This window comes from Ptychodera flava, chromosome 4 (genome assembly GCF_041260155.1).
Source record: "Ptychodera flava strain L36383 chromosome 4, AS_Pfla_20210202, whole genome shotgun sequence".
Taxonomy (NCBI): domain Eukaryota; kingdom Metazoa; phylum Hemichordata; class Enteropneusta; family Ptychoderidae; genus Ptychodera; species Ptychodera flava.
This window is the reverse complement of record NC_091931.1, coordinates 21,655,012-21,676,720: the sequence shown is the minus strand read 5'-3', so window position 1 is coordinate 21,676,720 and position 21,709 is coordinate 21,655,012. Positions and strand designations below refer to the sequence as shown.

The window sequence follows — 21,709 nt, the reverse complement described above, 5'->3', positions numbered from 1 at the left end:
GCCAGTTCAATACTGGTAGTCCAACATCTTTGTAGAGATGCAACGCAGAAAACCTCTGACAGATCAAAACTTTCGCTTCCCAATCATATTTCAATGTCTCCATCTCAAGCTGAGCCAAAGTTTGCATTCCCTGCTGTGCTCATGGTGGGATATAAAACAAGATACACCATTTCATTGGCTTTTTACCGTTTCCATTTTAGCATGCATTTCAAATGGGTAACTGGCACCTGTACCGTCCGTTGCTAGATCTGTGCTCAGTGGGTTTCATTCACTGTTCTGAAACCCAATAGAAACTAGTCCATTAAAATTAATGGTGACAAATTTCAAAATGACAAAAAATACTTGCAGAGGTGAGAGCATTGTGTTTACGATTAATGTAACTGAGGCAAGCAAACTATGCATTGTGGACAAGTACAATCATGTTCCTTGAACAACACATTACCTGTACTCTTACACTTGGGGATTTTCAGACAACAGCATTCACTTCATGCTCACGTTGCTGGATACTTTCTTTGTGCAAACAACAAATTTAAGATTCTTTCCATGCACTGATAATCACATCGTCAGAGACTGGCGTTCCACGTTCATTTTTTTGTTCCATCTCTCTGAATATTGGGGCCACTTCGACCGATGTGGCCTGACCTGTCAATACTTTGGAGTTTTACGACCAACGCCCAATGCTAGGGATCTATTTTTATCACTGTAACGGCAGAGCATACAGAGCAGGGGTAACTTTCCTGAAGTAGGTCAACGGGCTCAGAGGGAAAAATTCCAGTTGTAATACCATCCATATCACAACATTATTTATTACCAATGCATACTCTGTTGTTTTCATTTCTCGGTCAAATTATAAGAATAGCCTCTGTGTTTTATGAGAGGGCAGTCAGCAGAGATTATACATGAGTTCTTATTCGCTGTCAATGGTCCACACCTGCTGGACGCAGTTACAAGTTGCCCAGTCAAAGTTCACCACTCTTGCAATACATTTTACACCGATCAAAGACCAATCATGTCGGAGTAAATAATACACACGCTCATAAAGCCACTCAGAGTGTAACACTGTAACAGCTGCTGTTCCATCAAAAAAAAAAATTCCATGAGTTCAGAGACCATCATTAGAAAGAAATATTATTGGCAAAGTATCACTACTCACATCAAGAAAATAGTGATGGAGAAACGATGAATCTGAAGGGATACCACAAATTGATTTAGCTTACACTCTAGATTTCGCATGTTGGATCTTTGATGTCAAATGCTGTATTCACACGCAGCTGCGAATGCCAAACTGACACTAGCTAGCAATACACCCGTTCTGACCAACTAACGTTACAGTACAGCGCACAGGATTACGTGAAAAATCACAGTAAAATTCATTTCAAGTGGAGTTTAAAAGGGAACTTGATATCATTCTCTGATCCAGTGTGATCGGTTTCAGTGTTATTCAATGCTTAACACCTACAGGATGTGGGCGATCCTTTCATTTTTTAAATATAAAGGACTTTGATTTGAATGGGAATACTATGATGTAACACCACTAATCATCTTTTATGCTATCATTCTTTGGATCAATTCTTTACTTCTTCTCTTTGGCTTTAATATTTCACATTGGCAGGGCATTCAATATACACTATAACGTAACATGAAGGCCAACGGCAAACTCTAAATTCAAGCACTCACGTTTCTTTTTTAATCTCCAGTAAATGAAAGCCACACACACACAGGTTTTTGTTCTATTTTGTGATGACTCATCACTTCTAAGGCTTTAACACTGCACCTTTCTACAAAACGCTCAGAATAGCAATTTCAGCCGGAAGGCAAGACGTGGATTATGGTGAAATAGGAAACTTTTTTGATATAATTGTCAACCACCTACGACTGAAACCCCTCACTCACGAAGTGAGGGGTAGATTTAGATTAATTTGTGACATTTTCTGACCGAAAGGTGAAATCACAGTTCCTGACAAAACAGAATAGCTGTTGAATGATTGGAGAATTGTCTCTCATCTTTTCCTCCCTTTGTTTAGAGCTTTTTACAGACAGGAATTCCTGTGGACACCACTCGTGTGTTTCAAAACGAAGTCTTGGTGCATGTCTGGAAAAAAAAATCTCTCGTAAAGAAATGCAGGTACCAATCAATGGAGCATTTGTACTCAACTTGTTCAAACAACTTCCTTGGGGATTTTCTCTCTTACTTTTGAAATCATAGACAGTAGTGGGAAGGGCCAGATTCCAGGATGAAGTATGTAAGACAGAAATATTTGAAACTACAGGCATTGGTTTCAAAATGAAATATTATAAATAATTATATAAATATAAATTTTATATAGCCTGTGTGGCATAATCCCAAAGTAACAATGTGTGATCTGAGCAAGAATACGTTGATTGATGTCGTGTAACTTTCATGAATGGAACGAGATCCGGCGAAGTTGTAAGGTGAACGCTGAAAACTTTGCGGGTGAGCTGCATCTGAGATGTTGTAGTTTGTGCAGTCGTTGGGGAACCAATGTGATTCATACCCATACCGCATCCTTTGTCTTACATTGAAAGCCAACAATATCAGTGTAATTAGCTGGCCAATGAACTCTCAAAGCTATCCTGATTACTTCCATGATGTGCAAGGTAATAAGTTCAAATTCAAAAACGTTTCACAAAGGGGGGTATGGAAACGCCAAGGAGGTGATTTATTGTTTCTCAGTGAAGCAAAAGAAAACCTGCCGCTGCCACTTCCTCAGGTGAGAAAATAAAGCACAGGAAACAGCCGTGGTCTGGTGTATCCCACTACCTGAGTACCACGGGGGATGTGAACTTAAATGCTACCTCTTTATCTGAAATCACGACAACTCTTGCTACATTTTTCTATAACACTACATCCTGGTCTAGTATCCACTTATTTGAGCCTCAGTGGTCCACTGAAGATATCCCCTGTACTGTGTTACTAGCTTTGGTGCCAATATTAAACGTTCCCACAGGAATGGGTTTCCTCACCGAGCATGAAACTTGGGATTTGATATCCGTAATAGTAAATGAAGCCGGGCCAATCTAAGAGGATGGAGAGTACCTCCTCTGGCCGGACACAATGTCACTTGTCTGAAAGACCCTGAGAAGCAATTTTCTGATTTCTCCTCCCGTGTAAGGTGACTTCATTCCCATACGAAATATTTCAATGTCGTCGTCTCAGTTTACGCATCAGGAAACCGTATAGATTACTAGACAAATCTCACTTTGCAAATCACAAAACAGTATACGTCACTGCATTGATCTCACTGTAAAACGACTCAGCGGTTATGGCAATATTGGAACATTGATTATACTACACCAATTTAAAATGACCAACGCGGCTTGCTGAAGACGATAATGAGGCCATTTATATTGTCACAATTCAACATGGTATCCTCAATGGTTCAGGCAACTGAGAGTACTTCTTTAGCTCCGTAATGAAGCAACTGGGGACTCTAGCAAACTTGCAGAACTGAGACAGATCTTGCATGTGCAATTATCAATGCATTCTGGATTTCCAAGTCATAAAATATTTTTTCCCTGAGCTGATATTTCGATGGAAATTTTGTCCTTTATGCAATCACATGCTAATAATCAAACGAGAAAAAATATTTGTGGCTGATTACTCAATGGTAAAAGAATGTCCCCTTGGATATCATTAAATATTCATGAGAATCCAGAAATAAAATTAATTCACATGGAGAATTAATTTTTCTGAAAATACTATTTAAATGAAACCTGTGAAGTTCCAATGACAATGTCACTGAAAATAAGTTTTTGCTTCTATCTATGAATATTCACACCAAATTCATACATTTCAATGAACAATCAACTCCTATTTCTACATCAGTAGGTACAACCATCTTGTTGAAAACAATGGGGTGTAACAAATCCTTGGGGGAGACAGTTCAACACACACAAAATGTATGTATCAGAAAGCCATAAATTTGACGAAGTGGATGTTTCTTGACTTCACATCTCATTTTTGTAGCACTGGCAAAGATCAAACCCCTCTAGTTACTCTGAATAGAAAAGTTCATCAACTTACTGAAAAGCAGTAACTTCCTGTGGACGTCTTCGGTGAATTCTGGCATGGTTGATACATGTGTGTACGAGTTGAAGGAACAGTCACACACTAAAGGGTCCATACCTTGCTAAACAAGTCTACATGCACGCCTTTCGGACAGCGTCAGAAAGTGAGCCACGCTTTACACAACGTAACTAGACAATGGAAAAGCAAACTGACACAGGACATAAAGCTAGACTTGTCAGCTGGATCAAGTTACACTTTTTTCCTGGAGCTGCAGCTCACTCCCACCACGTTTCAAATCTGGGTAACCCGTATGGCACACACTCCCTTACAGTATCCTGACTGGCGCCATACCATAGCCACAGCCCCAAATGCTGGTAGATACCATTTAAGATGCAACTCCGACCAAACAGGGGACAGTGTGTCATTCGGTCTCGGGTGATCTCATTCATACACTGGCCAAGCCATGCACAGACAACTGCCATAGGTGAAATATACCAACAGTCCCATTGAAGAAAAAAGGCCACGCCCCCTACCCAGTCATGCTTTGGGGAAAAGAAAGAGAAAGCATACGCGCGGTTGGTGTACACTTTGAGTAATTATTCCACATGACTTCCTTTGGGTACAAGTAGAGACCAATGCCTTCATTCACGGATCAAGCTGCTTTAGCCTATTTCCTTTCTAGTAAGAAGAACTGCAATCATGCAAACTTTTCATGAATGGTTTTGTCAAGTACTTGTCAAGTTTGTTTTATCCAAAATCTTGCATTTCCCCTTAAGACAAACATTTATTTTGTGCCATTTCTCAATAATTATCGTGTTCTTTTGTTTGTTGCAATGATACTTCTGAGAACAATTCATTTTTCAGCAGAGGGGTGATTTTGTGAGGAAGGACTGAGATACATAGATGTGAAGTACTGTGGACTCAACCAACAGTAATTACAATGACTGTCCTACATAGTAGGAAAGTTTGAAAATTTTCCCCAACAAAACTTAACGAAATTCTAAAATTTTCATAATTCTTTTTCTGGTCTACTGCTGTTGGGGGCTCATTTTGAAGCTCTTGAACTGATTAAGTATTCACTTTCTTAGTTTTGTGAAAAATTGAAAATATGGTTGAAACAATCGCCATACCATGCATGCACGCATACAACAGTATGGCTCTACTAGTACATGCAAGGTAGGTCAGGGGACAGCATCACCAACAGACGTACTGATTGACAACACACTTTGTTTACCAGACAAACCAACCCAAAAGTCCTGGCACTGAGCCTTTATGTGAGATAGAATTTGGACATCTTGAAAAGTTGTACTATCCCCCTGTGGTGATATAGATCCACCAAAGTACACGTGTATATTTTACAAGCACAGCAAATCACCTTCAGAGATGACTAACCATGCATCACAAAACTATTCATGATAAGAGTTAAAAGAGATTGTTTGCTGGACGTGCTTTCCTCCAATGTATTTTTAAAATCTACGGCAGGACCTGAGGCCTATAGGCTGACTCAGTTCTAAAAATTTACGTAAATGGCATATACCGTGGGAGAATCGAGCACATGGCCAAGTCCAAGGTATAAATACAAGAACACAGATAGGTCTTGAGATGTAAATGGGAATAATTTGAGTGTGTCATTATGGAGCGGCTTAGGTCAAGAAAACAGGGAAAGACACTGGAGGTTAACACTGCCCCATTTATCGCTGTAATCATGAGCAGAGTTCACAGAATGGGGAACATGACTGGGTATGACCAATGACTTCCACTATATCAACAGTTCTCCAAGGAATGAATTATTGCCATGGGTGAAATTAGCCCTAGTTTGAACCCTTAATTGTACAAAATTGTCACTCTGTACTGTCCTCTGTTGATTGAACACTTCCACTATGTGACCCATATGGTCAATATTTTTAGTGCCATACATAGGATTGCAATCACAGCGCTGAGTACCAAAAGCATTAAATGTCCTTTGATGGCTGGCAAAGGTAAAAGTAATTTTCTTCCAAGCGCACGTTTATAAGACCTACAGCATGGTACATGGCCTGCAGGCTGACTAATTTCTTACATTTTCAGTAAATGGCACTGTTGTGGGAGTATCGTGCACATGGCCAAGTCCAAGGTGCGTAAACCAAAAGGAGAATGATCTTGAGATATGAATGGAAATACAAAGAGCATACAATTATAGAGAAGCTTTGGTCACGAAATACGCACAACAACCATGAGAACAGTTCAAAGAAACGGGAACATGACGGAGAACGACCACGACTGACATTGTGCTCACTTTTCCCCAGGAATAAATCATCACAAAGAGGAGCAATTATCCCCTATTTTAGTTTCCTCACACAAAACTCATCTCCTTTGTGTTGTTTTTTCCCAGCTGAACACTGGAGAGATCTGACTTTAGACGTAAACAGTTAGGCAGGTCGGCATATCACAGCACAACTTATAAAAACCAAGGGAGAATCATCCTTGGATAGCGAAGCAAATGTTAAAATAGCGGCATTTAGCATTCCGATCCTATCCATAGGTAAAGTGAAGAAGTCGACTAATTGATGTCATGCTATGCATCGCAAAAAACATTCCATAAAACCTTTTGTCACGTACTCTGACAGTCACTTTGGTATCGGCTTTTTGGACATTTTATACTGTTATAATAATAGTACACCATTTTAAACTCTGATGTTGCTATAACATTTGAGATACCTACATCCGAGGTAGGTATTAGGAAACACCTTGGTGATAAACAGTCTCCTGTTCATCAGTGGTTTTTCCATGCTCCTAGGAAGATGTATCTTTACAACTATGTTAATGTTGTCTGTTTCAGGGACCTCTACAGATGCTGAACTGGAGACTTTGTTGTTTGTCTGAATGGAGCATCTTTCAGTCTTGATAAAACAGTACCTGACAGACTTCTGCTAGCATCCTGAATGTGGTATCTGTTACCAAGGTAGTTACTAGTGAGTGGCAACATGTCCATGGTTCTCCCATCCACACCATGTTCAACCTGATCGACCGTTTCTCTTGCGTACCACTGCTACCCTTCCAGAAGCAGCAAACCAACTGTGGACTATCTCAGTGGTACTCCCAGGGTGGTACTCTCGTACGTCCCACTGTGCTGTTCTATAAAATCTTTCAACCCCGTTTCCTTTCCTGACTTACGCAGAAACTTCTCAAGGACATACAGTCAAAAAAACAAACTAATCAGAGCCAAATGCACATGCCCGTGACTTTGGCTTCTACGAAAGAGGCCATTAACAAGTTACGTAAGCGATGATAGGAAATGAGCAGATCCACTGATCATGCTGCATTGAAGTTGAATTCTTTGCCGGTTGATTATATATCAAGCTCATTCTCATTTGCTCAATTCAATTCTTTTTTCAATCCTTGACAATTCACACCTAGGTGCTGATGGTTTTCTTCCGGTCAAAATCACATGTGTACCTCGGCCATGCAGCATTCACACATAAGCTGATCAAGTTTACTCAGACTCGCCCATCTAAATTTCTGTACTACATGCAACCTTTGTACAGACAACTGGGTTGCACACCCCTACATATTTCCCAGTAGTGGAATGATCCAGTACTGCCGTGCTTATCTGTTCAGAACATCCCATGCAGGAAACGGAGGTGAACAACACACATCTGCATTACAAACAGCATCAAGTTACTTTGCGGTTTGCTGGGGTAGGAAGAGCATTTTTTTTCTGAGCCACAAAGGACGTTTTCCTCTGATTCTGTTTTCTAAAATGAAGTCATAAAATACTTTGCACTACACTACTTGCTTCCAATAACACATAACGAAGTACTTGACAGTATTTTCTAGAGGTTTTCTTGCTCAAGAATAGAGAAAACGTCAGTAACATAATCTGGCTGAATAAAATATGCCTATTAAAGGGTCTTGGATAGAGAACGCCCAAATTTGCGGCTTTCGCTTGTGCTGGTTTTTTTTTTTTTCAAACCTTTTCAAATTCAATACTGACAAGTCTTGTAGGTTATGCAAATACAATGAGATGTGAATATTAGTGACTGGCAACCTTCCAAAGCCAGTATCATGAGTGGAGTCACACTATGTCTATGTACAGTACATAGACACGGAGATGTTTGCACTTCTTACATACTGGGGGACCTTCCAAAGAAAGTAAAAACACACTTACTTTTTCACTTTTACAGTTGTAGTAATCCAAAGAAATTAATTTGGTTCAACCGGTGCCTGCAACTTGTCCCTGTAATGTCTAGCACTACAAGCTTGATGGCAAGCACACTGACTAGAGATCCTATTCTTCAGCACACTAAACGTTTATGCGGCGGCAACGAGGTTGTCTTCAATAGCAATCCACACTGAGCAGACTTTTTGTAAACTTGTAATAGTGCCAAGTTGGTCCATGCGCAGGCCTGAATGCCACTAATCTGAATATCAAATCTTGAAACACAATGAGCGGTATATATCTGTTGCTATTTCTGTGTATCTCCGTTGTCCTGATCACAGAGGACCATTTTACCCTGGAGGGGGGGATAGCTCTTTGCTTGGCACTGGAGCTGAAGTACCAGCAACCGAGGCAGCAGCACCCACAGACAATGCTAAACTGCCACATGAGAAACACATCTGCTCAACAGGACTGTGGTATCAGTAGCTAAGATTAGATTTGACAAAGTTCAAAGGGTGTTTATTTCTATCACACCCTTTGCTCTGTCTTTAATCTCCCTTTGCCATGTTTGCAGTCTTTCCCTTATCATAATTTCATTGACATAAACCATTTGGCAAACAGCTACCTGCTTGTATGAGTATGCATGGCTTGGATTGCTCACACAAATGCATGGCTTCAGCGAATGCTCAGGCCAGCCTTGCTTGTGCTCCTTTTGAAAATTTGCTTTTGAGAATGAAAACACAGCAACAGTGAACAAAATGAAATACTGGTAGTTCCATTGATACCAACCATTTAAGTCTTTTGTGCAAAGCACAACACCGGATTTCTACATTACGTAACAGACTGTTTACGTAAAATTATGAGAGAAAAGAGCATGGTCTTGCAAGCTGAAGACCGATAAGCATAAGAAAACAAGAAAACGGTAGCTAATGCACACTTATCAGCCTTCTGATACCTAGACAACCATGAACTAGCAAAAGTATCACCACGGTGATGCCGCCTGATTGCGCTATTATTTTACAACTTTAGGATCAGGGTCACACAACAAATGAATAGTCATCAGTCATTGGTTGAATATTATATACATATCTGTCACATGACCAATTCTGAATTATCACCAACATTCCAACACATCATTTTCATCTCATTAATAAGTAATACCCTGACACTACATCAATTGGAACAAATCTTATTTACAATCAGTAACAAGGTCCTTTCAAAGAATGATCATTCATCTCTGAAAGATGAGGACTCAAACAAGACGTGATGGAGAGTTTATACTTTCAAGAACCAAACGTCAACAATACGCTCACTGTTGATCCCAGTGAGTCAAATATTTGCATTGAAATTTTAAATACATCAGCTGAATGTTTCCTTTAGATAGTTGAATACCCATGCATCCACTTTATGATGGATGTAAAAAGTGCAAAGGCCTGGTTAAAATGCATACAGGCAGTCCTTTTTTTCACATCTATGAAATTTCAGAATCAAAACACTGACATTTCATCCAATATTATCACCTTTCAAGTTTGCAAGCTTTTTGATGCAATTGTTCAGCACATGATACTTATATTCCTTATTTAAATTCAGGCTATAGGATTTTTACTTTTAAAAAACTTGCGGAAGAACCAACGCCTTATATAAGAGAGCTGAGGAAAAACATTCAGAGAATAAGCAACACGCAAATAAGTTTATATCAAGATCAAACTATTTTAAGATAGTTTTACAACAAAAGTGATGTGACACTTTTTAATACAGACAGCATGAATTTCTTTCAAGTTTTGTACTTCGACATAAATCCCAGATCCCCCTTTTTATGCAGAAATAAATGAAACATTGCTAATTATTTGTCTATTAAATCCAGAGAGAGGCATTGACAGGTAACATAATAATTTTTTTTTGAAATCTAGGGTGTCATATCTTGGGGAAAGACTAATGTGTTGAGGTTGAGAAGTTGACTGTTCCTGATCTGATACACTGAAATTTGCCCAAGTGTTGGCTTTATTTGCTCTGTCCAAAATGTTGTCACGAACATCTGCAGTTCGGGTTGAGACTTACTTGTCAGATCCAGATTTCAGGGAAACATGGATATACAGGCTGGGGGTGGAGATGAGATAATATTCTTACAGATAAATTTGGTAAAGTTATGTTGGGCAATTGCACAGTTTGTGTGAGAATTTCATTTGTTACCATGGTCCTGCCGGAGACAGTGGAAAGGTGGAAAGGTGGGCGTGAAGTAATACTTTCGACCGGTGAATTACAATTTACACTTTCATGATCTGGCTACCTCACTCACGCTATGGCCTCTAGACATGAATTTGTCTCACTGCACTGGCATAAAGCTATACAATACCGCATACCCAGGGGACAGGATTGTCAGCAAATCTTATCCTTTGTTGCCTCTCTTTTTTTCTCTCCCTTTCAGATATGGCGGACAATACCCTCCCACAGAAACACTGCTTAAATTAACAAGTAACTGTCCAAGTCCCGAGAGCACTGCACCACACACAAAGACGGTGCAGAATTCAGTTTTGTGCAACTACTGTACTTTTCTAAGAGTGGTGTCTATGTCAGTGCCATATAGTGACCCACATCAACGGCACAGGATGGAAATCGAGCCTCGGACGCACCATTGGAGGCTTAATTGGAGCAATTCTATTAATTATTAAAGCGTCTGAAAGACCAGGCAAAATAAATCGGGGTGTAATTGTCAGATAATTGCTATGAAAGGCAAGCAACGTCACGTGAAAAGACCCCGGACCTATTATCCGGTTATACAGCCATTGAATCATGCACAAAGCTCAATCCAAGCTTTCAAATCTTATGACACCCTGTGATTAAAACTTCCGAGGCCTGTCTGTGGAAGCTGCAGATTGAAAGAAGCTATTCAGCTTTGACAATATCTATTGTATCTTCAAGCAGCCATTGCACATAGACAGACAGACAGACAGACACACACACACACACAAAGTTTGCCTTTTAAAAATACATCACCATATCAATATACACAAGGGGAGAGGGTATGAAATTTTTGCAGCTCTAGCAAAGTCTGATATGTTCGTCATCGGAAACTGACATGAAGCACCTGTGACTATATAACCATGTCCTGATGAGAGAACAAACTTCCCAGAAGTGAAATCTGTTGACTGCTTTTTTCCACTAACACAACACAGCTATCTACTCCATGGCCACTGCAAAGTAATAAGACTTCTTTTCATTGCCAAGAGGCAAAGTGCCTTTTCACGGTGCAATGGTGATGGATCTCACCCCCACGTTGAATGCCACAAAAGGGGGGAGACACAGAGGAAAAGAAAGAAAAGCCTCTTCAAATGAGGTGATCCTGGAGATGCCAGCCATGGTCCGGTGACTCTGTCAGGACTTGATAAGTATCACAAACACCACACACCAACACAGGCATGTATGCGTAGTGCGCATGCATACACATCAATGTCAACTTTGAGTCCCTGTGCCTTCTACCCTGGGCAAGCCACTACCTTTTGATGAATATGGGCAAAAACAGATATCATAGTTTTCTCAGTGGGCCAACAGTACATGCACATGCAGGGCACACATGTACACAAATGCACACATACATCTTCATGACATTTGTTATCACACTCCCAATACCTTGGATCTACCGCTATGTTCACTTACAGTAGCACAAAGTCAGATATAAAGACGGCCCTTCTAGGCAAACAACATCATCTGAAACAAAATGAAAACAGAAAAAACCTCTGCCACCGGCAATTTTGGAAATGACCTTGTTAATCCTGACTGACTGACTGACAGGATATCAGACTTGGTACTTAGTTGCATCTCCCTCCCTCTCTAGATCTGTCTTCTGTTTTATATGCGCAGATTCTCTGACATAAACACTGAGGCCTAAACTCTGTTTTCTTGTCAAAAGTGAAGGAAATGAGTCACAGAAAAGTGGGAAGATCTGTTAAGAGATTAAACGACAATAAGTGCTTGTTTTCAAAGCGATCTGTTTGGAGATTAACCGTGAAGGGGGTAGGTTGCAAAAATCTGGGTTTTTTTTTATTTTTTTGATGATAAACAAAATCATGACCTAGTTATTGTCACATGCCTGGAGGGAACGCCATTGAACATTTGATGCAATTCATTGCAACTTCATTGTACTAAAATAGCAGAGTGGCTGTGATTGATGGGCTAAGCTGCCTAAATCCAACATGATGGGCTTTCATGGCTGACATAAAGGGGAAAAGAAAGCAGGCCAGGGGCCAATTGGCAATTTGAAGAGGGCAAATACTGATTGCTATTATTGTCATAAGTTTCTGCTTTGTCAATTGAATGACGAGTTGTGACATCACCTTCGCTTAATCAGGCTGTAGACAAAGAGGTGCTAGCAGTAGCCCCCTCGTCACACTCAACAGTAACCCCCTACTCACACTCAACAGTAGCCCCCTCATCATACTATCTGGGACTACCATGCAAGTATGGCTGAAACACTTCAATGGTCAAGCTACCACCAACATGCCATCTGCCTGAATAATATTGAACGCTACTGCAAAAAGGTTGATTTCATGAAGGTATACATTCCATAGGCTACTACCAGTCTCACTTTTTTTCTTGACTGGACTCGTCTTTTTAAATGTGACCCTATCCTTGAATTGGGCCACAGTGGTAGATCCCGCTGCACAGAACCAGAGCTGACTACTTAAATTAAACGACAGAACTGAATTATTTCACAAAAATTCACTTTCTACTTCATCCCAGAGATAGGGCCTTGAATTCAAAACTGGTCTAAGTATCAACATGCTTAGCATGAAATCTGATTTATCGACGGCCTATCAAACCTTTTCAAATAACAACATATTGCTTTGTGACTGCTGGTGACAATTAACCCTTAGATAAGTGGAAGGGGGTGGGGGTGGCAACATTACTGGTCGAGAATCAGGAACCACACGGTCTGTGACCTAAAGGTGATGACCCCCACAGGGAGTCAAGATCTGCAGAGGTTCCAGCTGGTTGCCAAGAGTGTGGGATATGGGACAGGAAATGGCTTCAGTGAGTTAAATGACCCAATATACATGTATGTATATACTGGTAGATTTCTCCATTAGCTGTAATGTTCCAATGCATCTTCTACTGTATCTTTGTATGATTCGGTTTCTTCTCCTGGTGCTGAAATGCCTTGCATACACTTTGTCAACAAGGTTTGTATGTGCGTGTGATTGTCAAAGTCAGTGTGGACTTATGAGTATTTGGTCTACCAGATTGGACTAGAATTTGCACACACTGAAAGTAGAATTGCATCTTGCGAGCAACGTGTTGGCACAGTTTACCCTCTGTGTTTCAATGTGCTTTACAGAGGACGGAAAGGAGAAAAACGCATTTTACAGAACAAAAGCTATAAAATGGAAATATCATCAATAGTTATGACAATTGTTCCACTAACAGTGTCACCCCATTTCTATGTACATAAAGTCAACAAATCTTGCTTGAATTGAAACAATGGAGCAGTCTCAATCTCGAGGTGAACCAGTTCAGTAGATCTAGGCGTGCAAACAGTTGACAGCTTTGACACAAGATTCTGAGAAAGATGGGGTGCAGGGGTCCAACGATGCAAAGGCTCTGGTGTATGTTAACCTTTTAATGAAATGTCACACCTAATCACGTCAGATCACTCTTGAGATATGGCCCATATTCATTTGACAGTATGTGACATTTAAATACGGCAATTTACAATTAAGATGACATACTGTAAATGCCTTTGTCATTATGATATTTACACTGAAAAAAATTCTGCATCAGTATAAATTGGCGTGATAGAATGGAAAATCCATGATGAGAGATTGCTTGACCATCGTAAAGACATGTTAAAAGATGAAACGATGGGCAAAATGAAGTTGTACCCCTTCTTTCCGCTCAATCCAACAGACAAATGCTTTTCTGAAACTGACCATAGGTGGCGCTCTCTCTGAAGGACACTGGTTTGGCTTCAAGATGTTCTCATTGATTCAATACTCTCAACACCTACATCTCATTTGTTTTCTTTTCGAAGTATCATCTGGCAGCGAGGTCAAGACAAAAATAAACCATATCTTTTCATGTGAGAGAACAATTAGTCTGTTTGGCTAGTTTCGTTACACATGTCCCCCAACCTGGAGGAACAGTGAAGCCATATCTTTCGCATCAAATGGCTACATGATATTGATATGCTAACCATGTTGAACAGAAGGATGATGATGTTACAGGAATTTTCAACCTGCAAAAGATTTGATTTCTGGGTCAAGCCTGTAACTTGACTGTTAAAGCTGAGGTTAAGTACATCAATGGTACGGACTCTGCGTATCTGCATTTTTTAACAGTACGGTTACTGCCTCTGATATTATCTTTATACGAAGGTCGCTAGAGGGCGTTCGAATTGAACCTGGCTGCAATTTCGTGTCCCGATTTCTTGGTGTTTTTTCATGATAGACGGACGTTTGGTCATAGTGTATCATACTGTTGAATAGCTAAAGTGTTACTGGTCAGCCTGGAAGTTCAGTTCTGGAAATGGGAGTCTCTATAGAACAGTGGAGAATGAGAATTGGTACGTTCGAGCATCCACCGAGTGGTACAGGTGTTCGCGGCCATTTTGATGTCAATGGTAATACCGTTTGTTTGGCTATTCGTCTTGCGTTGATATCTTTGTTGCTGTTGTCTGGAGATATTGAAAGTAACCCTGGTCCTAACCAAAGTAGCCAACAATCCTCCGAGAAACGACGTACAAGGCAAACTACGCTTTTTTCATCAAATCCTGCTGCAAACAACGAAAGTGTTGAACTCGGAGATGTTATGCAGGAGTTACGTAACATGAAACTTGACCTGGGTAGGAAAATGGATAGAATGGCCAATGAATTGAACAAAAAGATTGACAGGTCTGGTGAAGACATCCAAGACGTAAAACAGGAGCTTCTCGAAGCTCGAGAAGAAACAGCGCGATTGACCGAAGAAAACAAGAATCTGAACGACCAAGTCAACGATTTGACAAACGATCTAGATTCCCTTAGAGGCCAAATGAAACGGGATAATTTATTATTCAAAGGCATTATTCAGGACGATGATGAAACGTGGGATCAGTCCGAGTCAAAGGTGAAATCATCATAACGGGACAAATTAGGCATAAATGGTGACAATATCGAGTTCGACAGAGTCCATCGGCTTTCAAGTTCTCGAGTTCGGCCACAACCAATAATAGCGAAATTCGCCCGCTATCAACAACGAAAGCAGGTATACGAGGCAGCTAAAAGAGTTAGAGATAAAAGAAGAAAACTTGGTCACCATCTAGCATCAGCAAGAGCACAAGGAAAAAGGGCATTTTTATCGTACGATAAATTGAAAATAGACGGTGTTACATACGTCTACGATAGCGTTCGCGACGACATACGTCCGTTGTCGGATAGAAGATAGGGTAAAGGCCAAGGCCAAGATAACCTTCCATAAATACCACAACTTTAAGAAAACTAGGAAACTACATTTTTTCTGCCACTCAGCTTCGTGATGATGTTTTAAATAATCAAAGATTCAACTTGTAAACCTGTTTGCTTATCATATGGACTGTAAAACTACTTTGTCAATTGCTAGCGATCCGTATCTTATGTACTGCTCTTGTTTTTGTACTTTTTGGCGAGGCCGGTAGTACTGAAATAAATCTATCTATCTATTATCTTTATACCTCTGATATTATCTTATGCACAAGTGTTATTTCATACAAAGGTTATTCAATCAAAGAGAGATATCAATGACACCCTCTAAACTACAAAGTACACTGATGAGTGAGGCAAGTGTCAAGAGTCAGGAAGTAGTGCAAAAAGCCAGTTCTGGAAAGGAATTTGCATGATTATGAATTTATCAATGTTCTCCATGGCCGTGAAAAACAGTACGGCAGGCAATTTATATACCGATGGACAATTACCATATTCTATTGTTGTGAAAATTTTTTTGTATTCTTTTGTATTGTTATTAACATATGAATAAATTGCTTCAGAAGCAGGGGGTTGGCCACCCCTCAAAATCCCCTTGTGGAGAACTTGTGCAGGCTTAAAAACGGGTGGCAGTTTTACTCAATCTTATCTCATTTTGAAAGCATTGAGATGTGTAGTGGACTAATCTACTAAAAGGTTACGTGCAATTTCTTGGTTCCTAGGATGAGTACATGCAAGGATGTTTTCTGTTGATGTTTTGATATGACGTCAATGGATATCACGTAGACAGTGGTGTCATACACTGCAAATAAACGCTGAAACGTGAATGACGTTGAAGCTGACAGGGATGACGGGAAAAGAATATACAGCCGAGTGCCTGACCTAGCGTACTTTGGGCCTAATCACAGACAGCCAGACTCTATAATGATGCTCTCTGTGTACATGTTTGTAAAATTATACTAAAACAATTTGTGTGTGGTATATCCATTGAACGTTGGAAAAGCTCAATATCTGCCACGACCTGTTTTCACACCACCATCTGATTGACTATGGAAAACTGCTACCAGTGACAACACCTATGCTATACGGCAAAACACAGTTCTTGAAGGAAATTCCTAGATGTACAAAGGGCTGGGCCTGGGCTGGGGCCTCAATCAGCATGAAGAACTCTGGCACAGTGACCTTTTGGAGCAAACTTGACAAACGCACACAAAATGCACAACACAGGAAATTTATGCTCGATTAAGTTCAATGTAAATTCGACTTACTTTCGGTAAACACAGAAAGAAACTCTATGAATATAGAGACAATAGCGGTGGGCCATATTCATTCATATATTATTATGGAAGTGAAATTGTCATCAGCTGTTATTAAAGCTACAGTTTCAATGTACATTATCCACGCTTTCTGAACATCCTCACAGTTCGGCAGTCTTCTAATCTCACAAAGGAAAGGAAAAAACAAATCTTTGTTTTTCTGGTCACAGGTAATTTACTTGTCGAAATGGCTCAGAAACAAAGAAAGGGATACTTTTTGTATAACCACTCTGTTTATATAGGTCTGGTATAACCACTCTGTTTATATAGGTCTGTAATATGTCTGCCATGTTCAATAGTATGCATAGTTATGGATAGAACACTGTGTTCTTTGACGTCACTAGCATTGATATAGTATCTATACAACACTTTGTAATATAAACAATTTATCAGCTTCACAAGCAAAATTCACAGACATTCCATTTTCACATTTTATGACTATCTCTATCTGGTGGGATAAAACAATTTACCTAGACAATTCTTATCTCAGAAGCACAGCAGCTTCTGCAAGTGCAATGAACTGTGAACTTGACCTTTGAACTAAAGCCACATGACAATGGACGTTACCAGTGGGCGGAGGGAAGTCCAAGTGATCTAAATTCCATGAGCCCACTAAAGCTGCAAGAACACAAAGCGCACCACAAAACCAAGCAGAATGCCTTTGCGTTTTCCTGACATACTCTCGGCACAATTTCCAAGAGCTGTATTAAACTTTTGGTGATATCTTTTCACCATTTTTGTTTTCAATGTAAAGTTCTACTCCTACAAACATGTTGTTGAAATACAGAGTATTCAGCTTGTAAACGCAGCCTTTTAATGTGTGAAGTGTATAGTTATTGTCAACATGTGAATTCTGGTCCGGACTAGACTTCAAATGTGTACAATAACAGGGCATCCAACATTGAATAGATGCAATGTTGACAAGCTACATAGTTGTTGTTTGAACAAGTTTTAGGGAGTAGAACATGAACTTACAATTGACATATAAGATAAAAATAGCGAAAAAATCATAAAAAGGTACAGCTTGGCAAAATGCATATCTGCTTGTTAAAAATGTTGCAGAGCTCATGCATGATGACTGATAACTGTATTGGCTCCATATAGCATTTATCGGACCAGTGTTCAAACTTCAAACATTTCAGCTCTATAATAAAAGTTACCAAAATCCACACAGTACACAGAGTAACCACTGTTCCTGGTCTCGTTATAATAACTCCGCAGCCAATGCACAATTACAATTTCTGTTTTTGAGCCTATCAGCAACATCAACGACATGTACTTGAAATTGACTGTATCTGTTACATGTCAGTTTCCTCTACCTGTCTTTAGGACACTGTGACAATCAGTAACATCCTGTTGTTAGTGACTCTCTCATTATCATGCTATCAGTACAGACAATACCAGGATCTGGTGGTGGAAGTTTATCTAAGGTCTCATTATTTTCCTGCCTGGCACATGATTTGGTAATTATTTTTGTTTGGCCAGTCATAGTGATGAGCACCTGTTGTTTTTTCTGGCACACACAAAAATTGCCCTTTTCAGTGAAAATGGCAGAGGTCGATGCATTTTGTAGACTGCACAGACTCTCTCAACTATTATTCAATGATATCCTGCTTGAGAGAGAGATGCCTAGTTAGGTCTGATCTGGCAGTGAAATCACCACGATAATACTAGTACACAATACTATGCAACCAAACTTCCATACATTTGTTTATCATTCTTATATAATTATGCTCAACGTTGATCTGAAGTTCGCTTAGCTCCAAAAATTGACTTATCAGCGAAAAAGAACAATTCACGGCAAGCTACATTGTACACTCATTATCACAACACATTTGAGCTGTATAACAGGAGACAACCTCTCCAGACAGAACAGTTCATAAATTTCCCAGAGGGCACCTTTCACACGAAGCAATATTTGACTTTATCATGAAAACACTGGTGGTTACTCAGGGTAAGAATTAAGTAATTCACAACAATGCCAGATTCAATCGATGTGCCATCTCCCTATTTCACAAGTTGCCATGGTTACAGCGGTACAGAAACCAGGGGGAAAATGTTCTGAGATACACGCTGATGACCCCATTTAACAGTTGTATTGTTAAGAGCAAGATGTGTTAGAGACCAGCACACAATGGTGTTTTGACAATACGTCTTAGAAATCCAGTACCCAGTCATCAAATGCACTTCACAGGTCAATTTATTGCTCACCACCATCAAAAAAAGAAAGAGCGAGAAAGAAAGAAAGCAAGTAAAGAGAGTAGAAAAGGAAAGTCACACAATTGTTGTATTGTGAAAGCATGAGCTGAATCTGAATTCAGTTGGATGACCAGTGAGAAGTCAAACACTACTGTGGAGTACCCAGGTAACTGGCAATAAGGTTGCATACATACACTATAATAGCAGAATGCAACATTTGCTCAGTATGTGTATGTGCGTGTGTGTGTTCAGGGTGAGGGGAGCAGAGGGGTAGTGATAGACAGTTTGTACAACACCAACAGGCCATGTTATGAATGCAGGCACTGAAATGGTTAATATGTACATGACCAATATTATAGATTGTTGAACAAGGTCTTGAGCAGTTTGGTTTGTTTTTTTTGGGGGGGGGGGGGGCAAGATTGGAGATGTCGCAATTTTGGATAAAATGAGGCCAACTAACTTGTTTAACCACTTCTTGATTAATGCTCACAGCAGAAATTCATTTTTCTCACTGTTGTTACTCATTTCTTGAGCAGAATGTAAAGCATTTGGGTCACCTTTAATACATTACCTTTACAGATACCGAAGTCTCTAATGCCATTAGGCGTTCAAATTATCATCTATTTTTTGTCAATCTTTCCTAGCTTATCGGTCACTGAACAGCCTTTTAACAAAGATTCCAATCACCGATTGACAGCTTCGGTATACTTGATTGAGTCTATTAGGACCCAATTTTTGACCACTTAGAGCAGTCGGTATCACATAAATTGTTTTGTGAAGCCTGTACAACTTCTGAATTCTGACCAAGCAAAAATTCCTATGTGACTAACTGACCCTACAAATGACGTTTCCAGGGTACAAATAACTGCGTGTCCAAAACCTATATACCCTTGAAATGCAAAGGTACCAATCAGTGATAGTGGTTGCTAGCTATGTACAAAATGCTCTCCTTGGCTTGTGTTGACTTACTCTGGCTACTTGACCATAGCGGCACAAGCTGTTCAGGCAGAAGGTGATGAAACATGGGCATTGATACTGATGACTTGGCATTACAAAAGACAGACACGGAGACATCCCTACTTGACAAAAAGGGGCCCGGGCCTGTCAGTAGCTACCGTGGAATACACTGAAGTCATTAGCCAAGCTCTGCTTATTTTGAAAAATTGCTTGGTATACTCCCCTTTTAACCTGTTTGGGAGATGGACACAATACACATCCCGGCACTTGCTGATACCCCTGGGTGAGTGAATACAAAACAAACTCTAAATGGGCTGTCAGACTTTCCAGAAATTTGCCACTTTGTGTATACTGACTACCCGTATCACTTGTAGAAGGGAGGCAGCAAATGGGGATGTTGAATGTTGGATCTGAGAGAGCGGCTGTAGATGTGATAGGGGAGATGGCCGGGACTCAAAATTCTGATCAGAATCATTGCCAACCAAAACCTGTTGACGGCATTATTCCAATGTAAAAAGTTCAGAATATCACAAATTTATACTATAATGGGACACATTTAATGTATTATTGTAGAACTGTGGTGCAGTTCCTAGCATAGGTATCGACAGTGGAATACCGATAACACACTCTTTCCTCTTCACGCCGAGAACGCCAAGAACAAATAGAAACTTTGTTCTCAGCTAACACACCCAATATTCTCATTAAAGGTCATGTGAAATTGCCCTGAAATCACAACTTTCAGACTGCCTCTTCCCATCCAGCTTTATTTTAACACAAAAAACACCACCACTCGAAAAGTGCTGCTGGCTTGGCAGGACTCAATACAATATTTTCACATTTGCAGATAACGATAATACAGCCGCTTGTCAAAATATTTTCATTCCATTAGGGCTGTTGACACTAATTTATGAAGTTTGGACACAACACCAACACCAATACGTGATTCCCACGATTCTTGATTCCAAGCAACATGTAGAGTAGCACTCCGCTACATGTACTTGGTTACCTAGCTGACATTGATTGTATTCCATATGGAGAAATTACAGCTTCAAACTTTCAAAGACTGGCTGGTGCATTGAAATGGACATTGAAAAAAAGGCATGCCAGTAGGGCCATTGAAATCAAATTCAAGGATGCTTAAGTATGTGAAGAAAATTGGACTAGGCAAACGTTTACCATCCCACCTTTTTTGGAACACTTAAATTAATTAAAAGTTAAGGTTCTTTAAAATTGTTCCTTTTCATGTCAATAAATGATAATGTCCGGCATTAGGCAACGCCAAGGTTAAAATGTCTGGCCTTCGATGATCTCACAGATAAATAGAATGTCCCACCAAGGACGGAATTCAACAGACTGCAGCGACGTCAGAACAAATCTAGTCTACAGCACTGCACAAAGTACACCAGTACTTTGTTATTGGCGCACTTCATCAGTGATCACCCCTAATTTTCCGAGCATTTCGCGAGGACGCGCTGCCGAAATGGTATCATTTTCAGCAAAGCCACAGATTAAGCTTTGTGTATTGGTAAGCTGCAAAGTATCTCAAAACAATCCATGCAACACAACTTACAGCTAAGCTGATTGAATATGTATGGACATGACTTTTTTTTGTGTAAATCAATTGACTGTGAGCACTGAA

The 21,709-nt window shown here is 40.0% G+C and overlaps 1 protein-coding gene and 1 long non-coding RNA gene across 7 annotated transcripts in view; one reads left to right on the top strand and one right to left on the bottom strand.

The window, feature by feature from the left end:
- LOC139131182 (rho GTPase-activating protein 7-like) overlaps positions 1-21,709 on the bottom strand; it is a 123,369-nt gene that overhangs the window by 28,449 nt on the left and 73,211 nt on the right. Inside the window, exon 1 of one of the 4 annotated variants that reach the window (XM_070697155.1) lies at positions 6,926-7,050. The exons of 2 other annotated variants lie outside the window; for them this stretch is intronic. In XM_070697155.1, the coding sequence (XP_070553256.1) occupies positions 6,926-7,001 (76 nt within the window). In that variant the 5' untranslated portion in view covers positions 7,002-7,050. Of the gene's footprint in view, positions 1-4,045; positions 4,416-6,925; positions 7,051-21,709 lie in introns of those variants that run through there. One more of the 4 variants, XM_070697154.1, reaches the window with a different exon arrangement.
- LOC139131184 (uncharacterized) overlaps positions 1-21,709 on the top strand; it is a 34,154-nt gene that overhangs the window by 8,373 nt on the left and 4,072 nt on the right. The window contains exons 1-4 of one of the 3 annotated variants that reach the window (XR_011552070.1): positions 5,255-5,600; positions 6,098-6,143; positions 6,402-6,551; positions 6,849-6,971. The exons of 1 other annotated variant lie outside the window; for it this stretch is intronic. This is a non-coding gene — a long non-coding RNA (uncharacterized lncRNA). Of the gene's footprint in view, positions 1-5,254; positions 5,601-6,097; positions 6,144-6,401; positions 6,552-6,848; positions 7,125-21,709 lie in introns of those variants that run through there. One more of the 3 variants, XR_011552071.1, reaches the window with a different exon arrangement.